General features: G+C 36.1%; 2 protein-coding genes across 2 annotated transcripts in view; one reads left to right on the top strand and one right to left on the bottom strand.

The window, feature by feature from the left end:
* MED31 (mediator complex subunit 31) overlaps positions 1-6,437 on the bottom strand; it is a 127,251-nt gene extending 120,814 nt beyond the window's left edge. Inside the window, exon 1 of the mRNA XM_067104794.1 lies at positions 6,300-6,437. The gene's annotated coding sequence lies outside the window, so the exon portion shown is untranslated. The remainder of the gene's footprint in view (positions 1-6,299) is intronic.
* Positions 6,418-12,784, top strand: LOC136839126 (uncharacterized). Its single transcript, XM_067104792.1, has 4 exons — positions 6,418-6,550; positions 8,880-9,157; positions 11,920-12,063; positions 12,484-12,784. The coding sequence occupies exons 1-4, from the start codon at positions 6,460-6,462 to the stop codon at positions 12,580-12,582; spliced, it is 612 nt and encodes a 203-aa protein (XP_066960893.1). The 5' UTR covers positions 6,418-6,459; the 3' UTR covers positions 12,583-12,784.
* Positions 12,785-13,592: the final 808 nt, after the last annotated feature.

Genomic DNA, 13,592 nt, shown 5'->3' with positions numbered 1-13,592 from the left:
TTAACAAAATTAGGGTTATTGGTAATTTGGGTTAAGCTACGGTATCACACCAAGCTTTTAACATAAGATTGGAATGGCAAATGCTCAAACTTATTGTTCCTTTTAGAAACTATCTAGATGTAATTAATCAGCAAAGCAGTTTTTTCCTAACTCTTGTCTACAGATGTGCATGACAAACTTGAAAGATCCTCACTTAGTAGTGTAAGTATTGGAATTGATAAATATAAAATTTAAGCCAAAGGCCAAGCGCTGGGACCTAAGAGGTCAATTAGCACTAAAAATAATGTTGAAACAATTGTTAGGAGAAGGTGGAAAGTAAGATGGAAGGGGAATATGAACGGAGATACAGTAAGAGGAAAGAAAGCAGTTGGAGCTAGGGGCCGAAGGGACATTGCAAAGAACCTTAAGTAATGCCTATAGTGTATGTACTGCGTGAGGCACACTGGTGGCAGCAACCACCTAATCAGAGAGTTAGTAGTATAGTACCTAACTTCACTAGCAAGTGCCGGTTAAGGAAAAACCAAACACTCTAAGAACCCTCATATAAGTTAAAAGTGGATCTTCCACACCCAAACTTGACCAACATTATAGAATACCTTCAGCAACTGTATGATACTGTGCAATGCAAATGGGCTCAGAACCTGTATGCCTCTTGAAGTCTACAAGCAACATACAAAGAAGACACTTCCTTTAACTGGTAGCTTGCTTTTAGCTTCATCGCATTGCAGACAGCGTGGGACTACAATTTACATTTATGAAAAGGTTACTTGTAATGAAATAGTATATTGTAACTTGAATTATAAATATTGAGAAAACTCTTATTTGAAGGCAATACATACTGAATTTTCAATAGTCCTTTCTAGTAGCAAGGGACATCAAACCCCATAATCCATGGGAGTAAGCAATCTAACTCAACTGTAAAACTCCATTACTGAAATTCAAGTCATCCAATGAATGGACACTAAGCAAATTAACTAATAAGTACCAAAACTATTTTTTAAAGCTATATATTTAGTGGCTGTGGTTCCTTAACAATCACTGATATACCTACAGAGCAGTGTAATTAATTAATTGATTCTTGGGATTTTTTTGTCAAAGTAGTATAACATCTGTAATTAACAGAGTGGATTAGAGATTATACTAGCTAATGAACAAAATGCAAAACCCATATCAATACACACAACACAACGATGCTCTATAGGCCTATATAAGATAACACTGAAAAAAAAAACAGTCCAAGATAGAACATTAAAAAAAAAAAAGGGTCAAATTGTTGCTAATGGAATATAAAACCTAGGTCGAGCACGGGGACCTATGCGGTCATTCAGTGCTGATTGTAGGGATACATTTTTGGCTTTAAAGGTGTAACACGAGGAAAACCTCACAACTGCACTGTGAAACAATTGTTAGGAGTGCGTGGAAAGAAAGAGAATGTGAACGGAGAATCAGTGCATGGAATGAAAGGGGTTGCAGCTAGGGGCAGAACGGATGCCGTGATGGACCTAAGTAATCCCTCCAGTGCACTGACAGTACTATCCTCCTACGGAGCCTGAAAATGGATGTACTGTGAGTAAATAGACATTCAATGGTGTCTGCCAAATTCAGAGGATAGGAATTAAAAGGAAAATTCATATATTGAAGGTAATGTGTCTGTTATCTCTATAGAAATCCGTCTTTGATAGAAGACAGATTTTGCTAAATTAAACAGTTTTGATGGTTGATCAGGGCACATTTTATGTACAATATCTGATAAGGAATTCACAGCATCTGTGAAGTGCTATCTGTAATAATGATAAGGCTGCAGTCTGTACAACTTGTTAAAAAAAGTTACACAAATAGTACCTTAACAGACACCTGGGAGTCTGGGCTTCCTGATAAGTAAGAAAGTCTGTTACAGCCTGCATTGAATATTTCCTATGTATCTTGAAAGCTAACAGCAATTCTACATATAGTTCCTAGCCTAAACCAACCATCTGTACTTTACACTTAACATTCAATGCGAATTATATGTAAAAAGGTATCGCATCCAAAATGGTTGAATGGGAAAAAATAATCAGAAGTCTGCTAAGTTGATGTCCAATAAATGGAGGTGCTACTGTATCCAAAGTTGCAACTACTGTGGCTAGACCAAAGCCAAATTTGCAACTATTATGGCTAGACCAAAGCCAAAGTTGCAACTGATAAGGCTAAACCAAAGCCAAAGTTGCAATAACTATAGCTAAACCAAAGCCAAAGCTGCAACTACTATGGCTTGACCAAAGCTGCAACTACTATGGCTAGACCAAAGCCAAAGCTGCAACTACTATGGCTAGACCAAAGCCAAAGCTGCAACTACTATGGCTAGACCAAAGCCAAGCTGCAACTACTATGGCTAGACCAAAGCCAAAGCTGCAACTACTATGGCTAGACCAAAGCCAAAGCTGCAACTACTATGGCTAGACCAAAGCCAAAGCTGCAACTACTATGGCTAGACCAAAGCCAAAGCTGCAACTACTATGGCTAGACCAAAGCCAAAGCTGCAACTACTATGGCTAGACCAAAGCTGCAACTACTATGGCTAAACCAAGGCCAAAGTTGCAACTACGTTCTATGGCTAGGCCGACGCCAAATTTGCAACTACTACTACGGATAGACCAAAGCCAAAGTTGCAACTAATAAGGCTAGACCAAAGCCAAAGTTGCAATAACTATGCCTAGAACAAAGCCAAAATTGCAACTACTGTAACTAGACCTTGATGGTGTCATTCCTGCCAAAGACTATTTAGCGTCATCTTCGAACTAATTACACTCGTTTGACCAACGGGTATTTTAATGGATGGCTCACATGACCTACTCCCTGTATGCAGAAACCATGGAGCACATGAAATTTATATATATATATATATATATATATATATATATATATATATATATATATATATATATATATATATATATATTACATATATAAATATAATGCTCCATTATATATGTGTTTTATAATCCCTAGACAAACAACAAGGACGTTTCTAATTAACAGTTACCAAAACATTAAAAAAATTCGTTAACAGCAATATAAAAAAAAACTCCGATAGATTTCCTACGAGATATAACAACGGAGGGGAAATCTAAGTACAAGTTAGTCTAGAGTCAAAATATATATTGCAAAAGAAAATTATATAATTGGTACACTATCTTTTGCAATGACTGCAGATGTATCTATTATTGGCGTTTCAAGTACTAGGGTCAGTGATGCCAAGGGAATAAAAATATTACAAAACGGTATAATTGTGTATGCTATCCCTTGCAATGACCAACAGTAACTGTTGCTGAGAGATTTATTGATAACTGTACACCTGGTGTTACAAGTACCAGGGTCATATATATATATATATATATATATATATATATATATATATATATATATATATATATATATGGATGGTATCTAATGGAGTATTTATTCAGAAAAAGTTACAAGCTTTCTTGGACAAACAGTCCACATTATCAAGTATCCGTATAGTGAGCAGACGCGTAGTCCAGCTGATAATGTGGACTGTTTGTCCAAGAAAGCTTGTAACTTTTTTTCTGAATAAATACTCCATTAGATACCATCCAGTTTGAATGAGGTCCTTTTAGTAATTCTACTAATGCACAGAACAATTGTGTATGTGATAAAATTTTATATATATATATATATATATATATATATATATATATATATATATATATATATATATATATATATATATATAATTACCTCTAATCTACAAATCCTTCATACCCTTCTCATTTCCAAACCTGGTTCCCTCGGCTACACTGACCCTGATACTTGCAACACCAGGTATACTAAATAAACCTGTCTCCCAGTAACAGTTACTGCTGCAGTCATCGCAAGGAATGGCATACAACTTGGACAACTTGGCTGCAAACCATAAAAAATAGATAAAGGTGCACTTGCAAGGTGATCGTTACTCGGAGGGCGGGAGAGAAATCGGACAAATAAACCGGTTCTCTGGGAATCACCGGGTCATATAACTCTCAATGTGTACTGTATGGACTCTTGCGCGCATGTGCGCTTCATTATTTGTTTTACTGGACGCTCAAATCCAGTGGGTTAATATAATGTTAATTTCAATAACAGGCCTATAAACAAACAACCCGCAAACTGAGATATCATCATTGATTTCCGAGAATCTACAAGCTAAATTAAAACAGCCTTTCATATACATTGTACGAAATGTGAAATGTTGCAATAGGCCTAAAAACAACCGCCACTGATGTAAAATGTTGAAACAGGCACGTTAACCGTCATTAATGTTAAACGTTGTAGACCTATAGACGTCTGTAACACTAAATGTTGAAATATGCCCATGGAAACCGTCACTGATGTAATGTCGGAACAGGCCCATAACAACCGCCACTGATGTAAAATGTTGAAACAGGCACGTTAACCGTCATTAATGTTAAACGTTGTAGACCTATAGACGTCTGTAACACTAAATGTTGAAATATGCCCATGGAAACCGTCACTGATGTAATGTCGGAACAGGCCCATAACAACCGTCATTAACGTAAAATGTTGAAATAGGTCTATAACCATTACTAATACTGTAGGCCTAGGAACAACAGTCATTGATGTGAAATGTTGACACAGGCCTATAATAACCGTCACTGATGTAAAATGCTAAAATATGCTTTAAACAGTCGTCACTGATGTGATATGTTAAAACAGACCTATAAACAACCATCATTGACGTAAAATGTTAAATAAGCCTAAAAAACAAACGTCTTGCAAACCACTGGTATGATCCGACGATCTTTTTTCCTCAGTGACCGTTAAGCCTGAGGCTTCTTCAGGTCAGCAATTGCTGTTCAACCATGCATCACCCGGCCAAATAACAACTCACGCTACTTTTGAACATCTCACGCTGTTTTTAAACATCTCATGCTGCTTTCGAAAATCTCATGCTACTTTTCGTATAACCTGAGCTTGGGAAATTCGTTCCAAGAATTTCCCAGTCGCTTTTGAAGAAGGAAACAGAAAAAAAAAAAAACTTGGGCTCAAATGATACGGCAGAAACTGACAGGTTTTCTCCTGGAACTAAGGTAAATCACCAAATGTAAACGATCTCTCTCTCTCTCTCTCTCTCTCTCTCTCTCTCTCTCTCTCTCTCTCTCTCTCTCTCTCTCTATATATATATATATATATATATATATATATATATATATATATATATATGTGAGAGAGAGAGAGAGAGAGAGAGAGAGAGAGAGAGAGAGAGAGAGAGAGAGAGAGAGAGAGAAAGAAATGTGTGCTGGAAAGACACGACCCATTTGATGAAATTAATATGGGGCAAGTCGAATATCAATACACAGAATAACAATAGTAAGTCTTACTCGTCAAGCACGAGAAAATAAATTGAATTTCAGGCTCCTTTTATGGGGGTTAGGAACTTTGGCAACGTTCCGGTAGTCTTAAATACCGATCGCTAATAACTGCACTTAGAACGGAGCGTTCTCACAAGAGACCGTCGTTACCTTTTCAACGAGTTAATTAACTGCTCTATGCCCTATACCCCTGTAAGCCAACATGAACATGAATCATACAGGGTACACACCTGATACCCTTTCAAAATTTACGGTATCTGTAATTAATCTAATTACTGACGTAAGAAAGTATTAGATCATTACCTCATTTTTCGAAAAATATGCCAAAATCTTTCCAAAAGCAAATCTGGTGGAAAGTGGCTCACGACGAGTTGTTAAAAAAAGAGGAACGTCAATTGAAAATTAAATTCAGTGGTTAGTCAATATTTGAAGGCAATTCCTGAACAGCTGATTTAGATAGATTTCTCATGGATAATAAGAAGTATAAGTATATCAAGTGGTCTGTCATTAACGATGGAATGTGTTGTCTAAAAACTAAGACTATATATATATATATATATATATATATATGTGTGTGTGTGTGTGTGTGTGTATGTACATATGTATACATATATATACACGTATATATACACATATGAAGGAACAGACTTAATGACAAATTCTACAAAAAGAATATTATTACTAACCAGCTTCTCAAGTGAAACATAGCCTGGCCCAGTAGGCGTATACGTAAAAATAACTTACAGAAAAATTACTGTTTATGTGTGTAGATAAACATACATAAAAAACAACAAGAAAAACTTACGGAAAAAATGGAACAAATCTAAAACAACAATTTCCTGCTAAGACATTCTCAAGTTCTCCCTCAAGGCGCGATGTTTCAACTATAAAAAAAGTTACCAAGCCGGTTTTCGCGAGTTGCCAGCTTACCTTTAACCGGAGAAACCTGTATATATATACAGCCCGGAACTGTAGGAGGAGGTATTTCGGCGATTTCGCGAGAGCCATCCGCTAAGAACCGCTAACTGGACTCACTATTTACGCGAGGAGGAGGAAGGGAAAGCGAACAACCTTGACGTTCAACGGCGACATGAAGACTGTTGTTATTGTTCCTCATCTTCTTCTTGTTCTTCTTGGTATTTCTGGTATAGCATCGGCTGCTCCTGGATCGAAGGGATACAGTAAGTATACTGGATTTTACTTTTTTTCGTTATTGTTGTGATTATAGATATAAATTGTGATGTAATGGGCGATTTCAATCATAAAATCAACCTAAACGTCTAATTTGAGTAAGCGGAAACATGGTTGCACGTATTGGCAAGATATACCAATCTTTTTACCGCATTGTTTCAAAGGGATGCTATAAGTATATATTATAATATTTTTGTTTTTATGATTGTCGATGACTATGAAGATGATTTTCGGGGTAATGGGTGATTTCAATCATAAAATCAACCTTATACTTTTAATTTTACTTAATTCATCCGTGTGCGGAGTTGCCAAGTGGGGAATGACCGGTCGGACAGAAGAACCACTGTCTTGTTGTCACATTTCGTGAATTTGTTTCCACCCACAAATAATCGATAGTGCTTCAAAATTTAATGTTGACTTACTTTACAAATCAAACATTTACAGACTGTTTTAATAACAAAACAACCAATATATGAGGTATTGTAAGTCATGTTTGGGTAAAGTGACAACACTGTTGGGTTTGAAATGTCAACAGCGGCTCCCCGCAAATACTCCTGCATGCTTGAGATCAAAACCAAATCGCGAAACCGCCTGATTGACCTTGAATCTGATTTGCGCTGCCAATTCACTCGTCAAGGCGAAACAAATGCAAAAGTCTCATTAACCTGTATGCGTCTAGTGTTGCATTTTTGTATGTTTTTTATGGGCCAAATAAATTGAGAAAAACATAACGAATTTTTTCATGTGTATTTTATTTCCATGTGATAACTGTTTGTAAAAAATCTAATATATGCAAAAAATTAAAGGCCGTAAATGGCACAAAAAAGCAAAGCGTATATTTACGTATTAAAGTTAAACACTGCATGGGTTAAACTCGAATTTGTCAATGACCGATGCTTTGGTGGGAAATGGAGAGTTGGCTCACTGAAAAGTGGGGAATTGGAGAAAAAAGGTTAAGAACCCCTGATATAGACCAATCGTGCAGTTGTAAAAAGATTGTCGTGTCCTGAGGCTGACCTTTGCCATTAAAAATGGTGTCTACAGCTAGTCCTTTAGAGATTAGGTTCCTAGCCTTACGTCCCTCTCCGTCGTGGCTGCGATCCACAAGAGTCGATTAACTAGGTCAGTGTGTTGGCTATCAGTCTAATGTATACGAGTATGAAGACATTATACGCATGTAAGTGTTTATCTGTTTTAATGTAAACACGTAAAGCCTAAATGTAAGTATGTTTTAATTCAGCATTAAATATAAAAATACGTATTATTTCCGTTTTCAGACTTCCCAAACCCTCGTTTTGAAATAAGCTAGGCTAGTTTTCGTGTTCAGATCACCCAGTCCTTTCACTTTCAATTTTTTTTTTTTAGGTTTTTTTTCGTAATACTGGTTAAAGCTCCAACTTCAGCCTAGAAACATCTCAGATAGATACCCAAGCAATTTCACTATTAATTCGTTTGTCTTGAATTGGCATGACGCCGCTGTGGCACCTTGATTTGAAAGTGAACGTCATATGGTTAATAAGTCTTTCAACATTTCACCTAGATTATGAAACTGACAGGGGAGAGTCCTGGTCCAGGATGTGGACCCTAGGGAAATTTCGGTGGTATTGAGTACATAGAGAGCTGAGCTGGACCGAACCGGATGAGGAAAATTGTGAAAGTCGGGGAAAGGGATGTTTAAACTTCCCATGAATATTTACATGTTTGTTTCAAGGAAAGTTGCTAATGAGTTTCACTGTATGGTGGAGGATGGAAAGAAGAATGTTATGGTTTGAGACAAAGCCAGAACACCTATTAAGAGGAACACTGAAAGAAAAGGGAAGAGCTGTTATTTATCTTCCTTCTTTCGTAACATGACGTATGAAGTTCCTGGACCGTATCAAACATCCTCATATACAGTACTTGCCATTGTGGTCAAGTCTAGTAGTATCAAACATCCACATACATTAATTGCTAATATGGTCAGGTTAATATTATCAAACATCCACATACAGTACTTGGCATTATGGTCAGGACCTAGTACTATCAAACATCCACATACAGTACTTGCTATTGTGGTCGGACTCAGTACTTTCAAACATCCACATAGTGTTTTTTGTATTACACTCAGGCCTAGCATACCACCTTGGAGGTCAAATATTCTCGACAAGCCAGAGAAAGATAGTGAAAACGTCCTCATCTTCCGCGGGCAGCTCATGACGACATAGAGAACGAAAAGTAAAAGTGACTAAACATTTTTTTGTCATATGTGCGTTTTAGATGTCATCTGCTTATTCACCCATCATGGTACTAATATAGTCTCTCTCTCTCTCTCTCTTGCAGATAAATACTGTAGTGACCTGTCTCCCAGCGAGTGTCGATTCAGAGGACAGAGATGCTTCAAGGTCCTAATGCCTCTGATGAGCTCCTTAACGGAGCACGGTTTCATCCAAGAGTGTGCCGACAAGTTCAACATCACCGGAAATAAGCTTAAACAGTTCAGGGCAGCTTTAGCCATCAGCTTCAGAGACAGCGGTGGGTACATCTTAGAAGAGATGTCCAAAGAAGACCTCGCTCTGTTCTTGCCGTACCAGAATTGTACTTATACAATGGATGGGCTTGTGAGTATGCTTATGTCCACAGCGTGCGGGCCTCTGTTCACAGACATATACAGTATTTAGGTCTATTAAACTTAATTTTGTAAAGATAACTCGAGTCAATACTTGTGCATAGGCCTATGTGCAAAGACATACACATTATCTAGGTCTATAAAAGATTATTTTTAAATACAATTCAGGTCAATACGACTTGTGCATAGGCCTAGGTGTACACTAGGTGTACAGAACATATACAGTATTTAGGTCTATAAAAGTTGATTTTTTTAAACAATTCAGCTCAATACAACTGGTTCATGTGTTTCTGCCTTTTAATCAAGAGCCTGTGTTGGTTACAGAACCAGTAACTGCCAGCACAGGAATAATTTCATGACTTCAGGATACAGTAGCCTACTTGTGTTAGAATGCAGAGAAACTTTCTTGAACTTTATGCGGCATACTGGCTATGGCTGTTGCAACAAGTAGTTATTTATGTACCGTAGTTATCAGTGCCGTAAATTACAATAATTTCCCCAAAACGAAAAATATTTAAAGAAACCTCTTAGACTGAGCACAATTATCTTTAAAAATCTGTTGAAAATGCAAAACTACAATATCTTTTATAAACAAGAAATAACTAATATTGAATGATTATATAATATACATACGTAAAAAGTTCACGCTATTTAATTGGTAATTGACAAACAACATTTTCAGGTACAAGGAGTGACTGATATTCATTGACAGCAGAGGTCATTGACACCATGATCTTTGGTTGATAAAATGGACAGTTACATGGAAAATATTATAGAGGATTCTATATTGTCGCGATGCGTATCAAGTACCTGGTGATTATACAACTAATCTCAAATTTCAAAAATATACCTCACTTCAGCCAGATACCTGAACTCTCATAACATTAATTATTACGACTGGGTGCTCTAAAGGTAACAGTGATCCCTTAAGAAAAACTTATCACTTGAAAAATCAAACTAAGTCTATCAGAATATGTGTGAGGTATCAAAAATTAAACTAGAAATATTCTAGAGTAGAAGGGCATCACTCCATCAAAAAACTCTGTTTCCCTGGTCTCAATTCACTTTAGCAAAACTTAAGAACAAAACATGTTTATCACTTTGCCTTATGCACACACAATCAATCCTCTTCACTGGTGATCAATAAATGAAACACTGTTTTCTAAAAATGTTAAATACAAAATTTTTTTTTAAAATTCAAAGTTTATAATTAGAATTCACAATCTGAAAAAAATTATTATTACTTGAAAATAACACAACACTTAATTAATTCTTGAATTAAATTATGAAACAAAACTAATTCACAAAAAACTATCAGGAATTTAAATTAATCAAGCAAAATTTAAACTATCAAGAATTACTCAAGATTTGAAAAGAAAATCTTAATGAAATATTAAATCAATTATGCAATGTTAAATTACCAAGAAATATTTAAAATGCTACATAAATAAATGTTACATCACAAACATAAAAAATGTGAAAATATAAAGAGATTGTAAATAGAAAAACACACAAAAATACACATAAGACTTATCAATAATGATTTCACTTGTTCAAAATTTCCTAACTTATCATACCATGGTATTAATAAGTAAAATTCACGTTACCTTACACAAACTTTTGAAAACCTCTGTAAATCACTTGCTGCAGCTGCGTTACCACAAAACACACTTTTTTTTACCAGGCGCCGTTACAAATGAAATAACTTTGCTAAATTCAGATCTCAAAAGTTAATGCTAATACGTGACCACAAAACACTACGTTAAAAGTAATCTCTTTCTAAGAACGAGAGAGAGAGAGGAAACCAAATCAACTGGTCTCAGAAATCAGAATGAAACAAATTTTAGGATTCCAGTAACACGTGAAACAAGTACATGATGTCATTAAAGCATTTTGGGTACGAGATACAAAAGTTCTAGAAGCAGGGAAGTGAAGTCATTAAAGCATTTTGGGTGCGAGATACATTGGAGAAGCTTCTAGAAGGAAAATGACGTCATCCCAGCAAAACGTTTTGAATGCAATCTTACAAAACATGGTGTAACTGATCAAGACACGTATTTTTTCTCTCAAAGTGGCGTACGTGACTCGAACAGTGCATGTAACAACATGAAATCACTCGTCTTGAGCCCATATGGGACGAATCTGCATTTGTTTTCCAAACTTGTCATCACTAACCCAAAACAAAGCGCTCTCTCTTATCTTAACTGATGACAATTGAAATGAAACAAGTCCTTGGTGGACACACACACGTGTTCTACTATGCTTGTATCAAGAAAGATATTCGTTCTAAACTACGTTACTATTAAAATTGTATTATTAATTCTAAATTACGCTATCAAGTTATTTAATCATTAGTTCTTTTGAGATCTGATGCCAAACTAAATATGACACTTCAACAATCACTATCATTACACACAACACATGAAAAAAGAAGTACATATGTCAAAATTATAGGAGGATATACGTATTACAAGGCAACATCATGAAAATATGTATATATAGGATTCTATATATATATATATATATATATATATATATATATATATATATATATATATATATATATATATATATATATATACACACACACACACACACACCACAAATAAACCTACCTTTTACCTTTTATAGAGCCAGTACTGGTTAGCGTTGAAATGACTTCGCTTTCCAGTGACTAAGTTAAATAATATCAAGATGATTTGAAAACCTTGGAAGCTAATGTCATCATTACAATATTATTTGTTTGTTTTATAGCTCACCGAGAGCGGCCTAGACTTAGGTAGAATGAGGAGCATCTTCAACCGAAACATTCTCCAAATTATGGCCGAAGCATCACCCGAGTTCCGAACAGTTATGGTGGAAGCTTTGAATTCGTGTCCGGATTCGTCCCTTGAAGAGGTAATATTAAGATTATTGGAATTTGCTTCATCTCTTCGTTATTTCTTATATATATATTTTCTTCTGACCACTTTCCCTAGACGTAGGCTTAACAGCGAATTATTTTCTCTAAACTATATGCCTAGGTTTGAATCTTGGCCGGCTCAGCACATATCGGTTATAATAAAGTTATTCCCAACGTATAGGGAATCCGACAAGCCTAGGTCTAGGTTCGAATCTTGTCCGGCCCCTAAGGATTCATTAGTTATAATTCCCTTTAGGTGTGAGTTATTCCCAAGGTGTAGTAAATTCGATAGGCCTAGGCCTAGGTTCGAATCTTGACTGGCTCAGAGCCACTTGGTTGTAATTCCCTACAGTTGTAAGTTATTCCCAAGATCTATTGCACTCGATATTAAACATTATTAATTATTATTTCCCCAGAATCTCCCAGACTGCCTCTTACCGTCGTGCATGACATTCTCCATCAATGAAGAAAGCAACACTTTAACAGCAGTGGGAAACCAAACATCGACTTCATGATGATTAGTCGACCTAAATGATATGATAAAAAAAAATATATCGACCTCCAATTCCTCCATGGCTGTGAGAAAGAAGCTCAGTGATAAACATGGTTGTCATTTTCACTTTTGTTGTTGTTGTAACGTTGTTGGTTACTTCGTGTTTTATTTTGTAGTGTGATTTAATGTTGTTACCATTTAATTAAAGTAGTTATTCAATCTTATTGTGTCTTTTTACTGAAGTTTTACATTATTTTATTTTTAAGTGCTTGGTGTGCTTGTAACTCAAAAGTATCTTTCATTAAATGTACAGTATATTATATTCTGATAGTCTTACTACTTTATTACTTTAATAATATACACGGGAAATCATATCAAATGATTAAAAACTATCCTACACAATATTGCATAATTCCTCTTTGGGAACTCTCTCTCTCTCTCATTATCAGATCTTAGCCCTGCAGGTACAAAGCTTGACGTGGAATTCCTCACTGGCACACCTTGAGGCCTCGTTTCTCGTGCAAGTCGCCGTTGTCAGTGCTTAGGAGCTGTAGTGGAGAGTAACTTTGTTTAATAACTAAATGAAAAGTAGTGTCAGAACTGGTTGTCAGTGTACTTTTAATGAAAGTTGGGGCGGGGGAGGAGGGGGGGTGGGGGGGAGACGGTCCTGTTTGTGGGTTCCTCTTAAGTACAGTACACGAGGCTCCGACAGATGGGCTGCCTACATTTAGTACCAAACCCATTTCAAAAGCTTAGTCTCACTGTCTTTTAATTCGTTATTTTAAAGCGGTTTAATGACTATAAAAGGCGCAATTCAGATTCTGAAGCGTATTTTTATGCCCTACTCGAGCTATGAGGACAAATTGCCACCATGTTTCAGCGTTTTTCCTCAAAATACTCTCCCAGTTTTCCTCCACAGCTGAGTTGCGCCTAGTCTATCCAGATGTGTTTAACGGAGGTTACGTGTCTTGAAATAACTGACATAAATACGAGATTGTGTAAATACGGAAGATTAATCGTTTTAAATTAGGA

Source organism: Macrobrachium rosenbergii, chromosome 6, assembly GCF_040412425.1.
Source record: "Macrobrachium rosenbergii isolate ZJJX-2024 chromosome 6, ASM4041242v1, whole genome shotgun sequence".
NCBI lineage: Eukaryota > Metazoa > Arthropoda > Malacostraca > Decapoda > Palaemonidae > Macrobrachium > Macrobrachium rosenbergii.
This window is presented reverse-complemented; position numbering and strand designations above follow the sequence as displayed.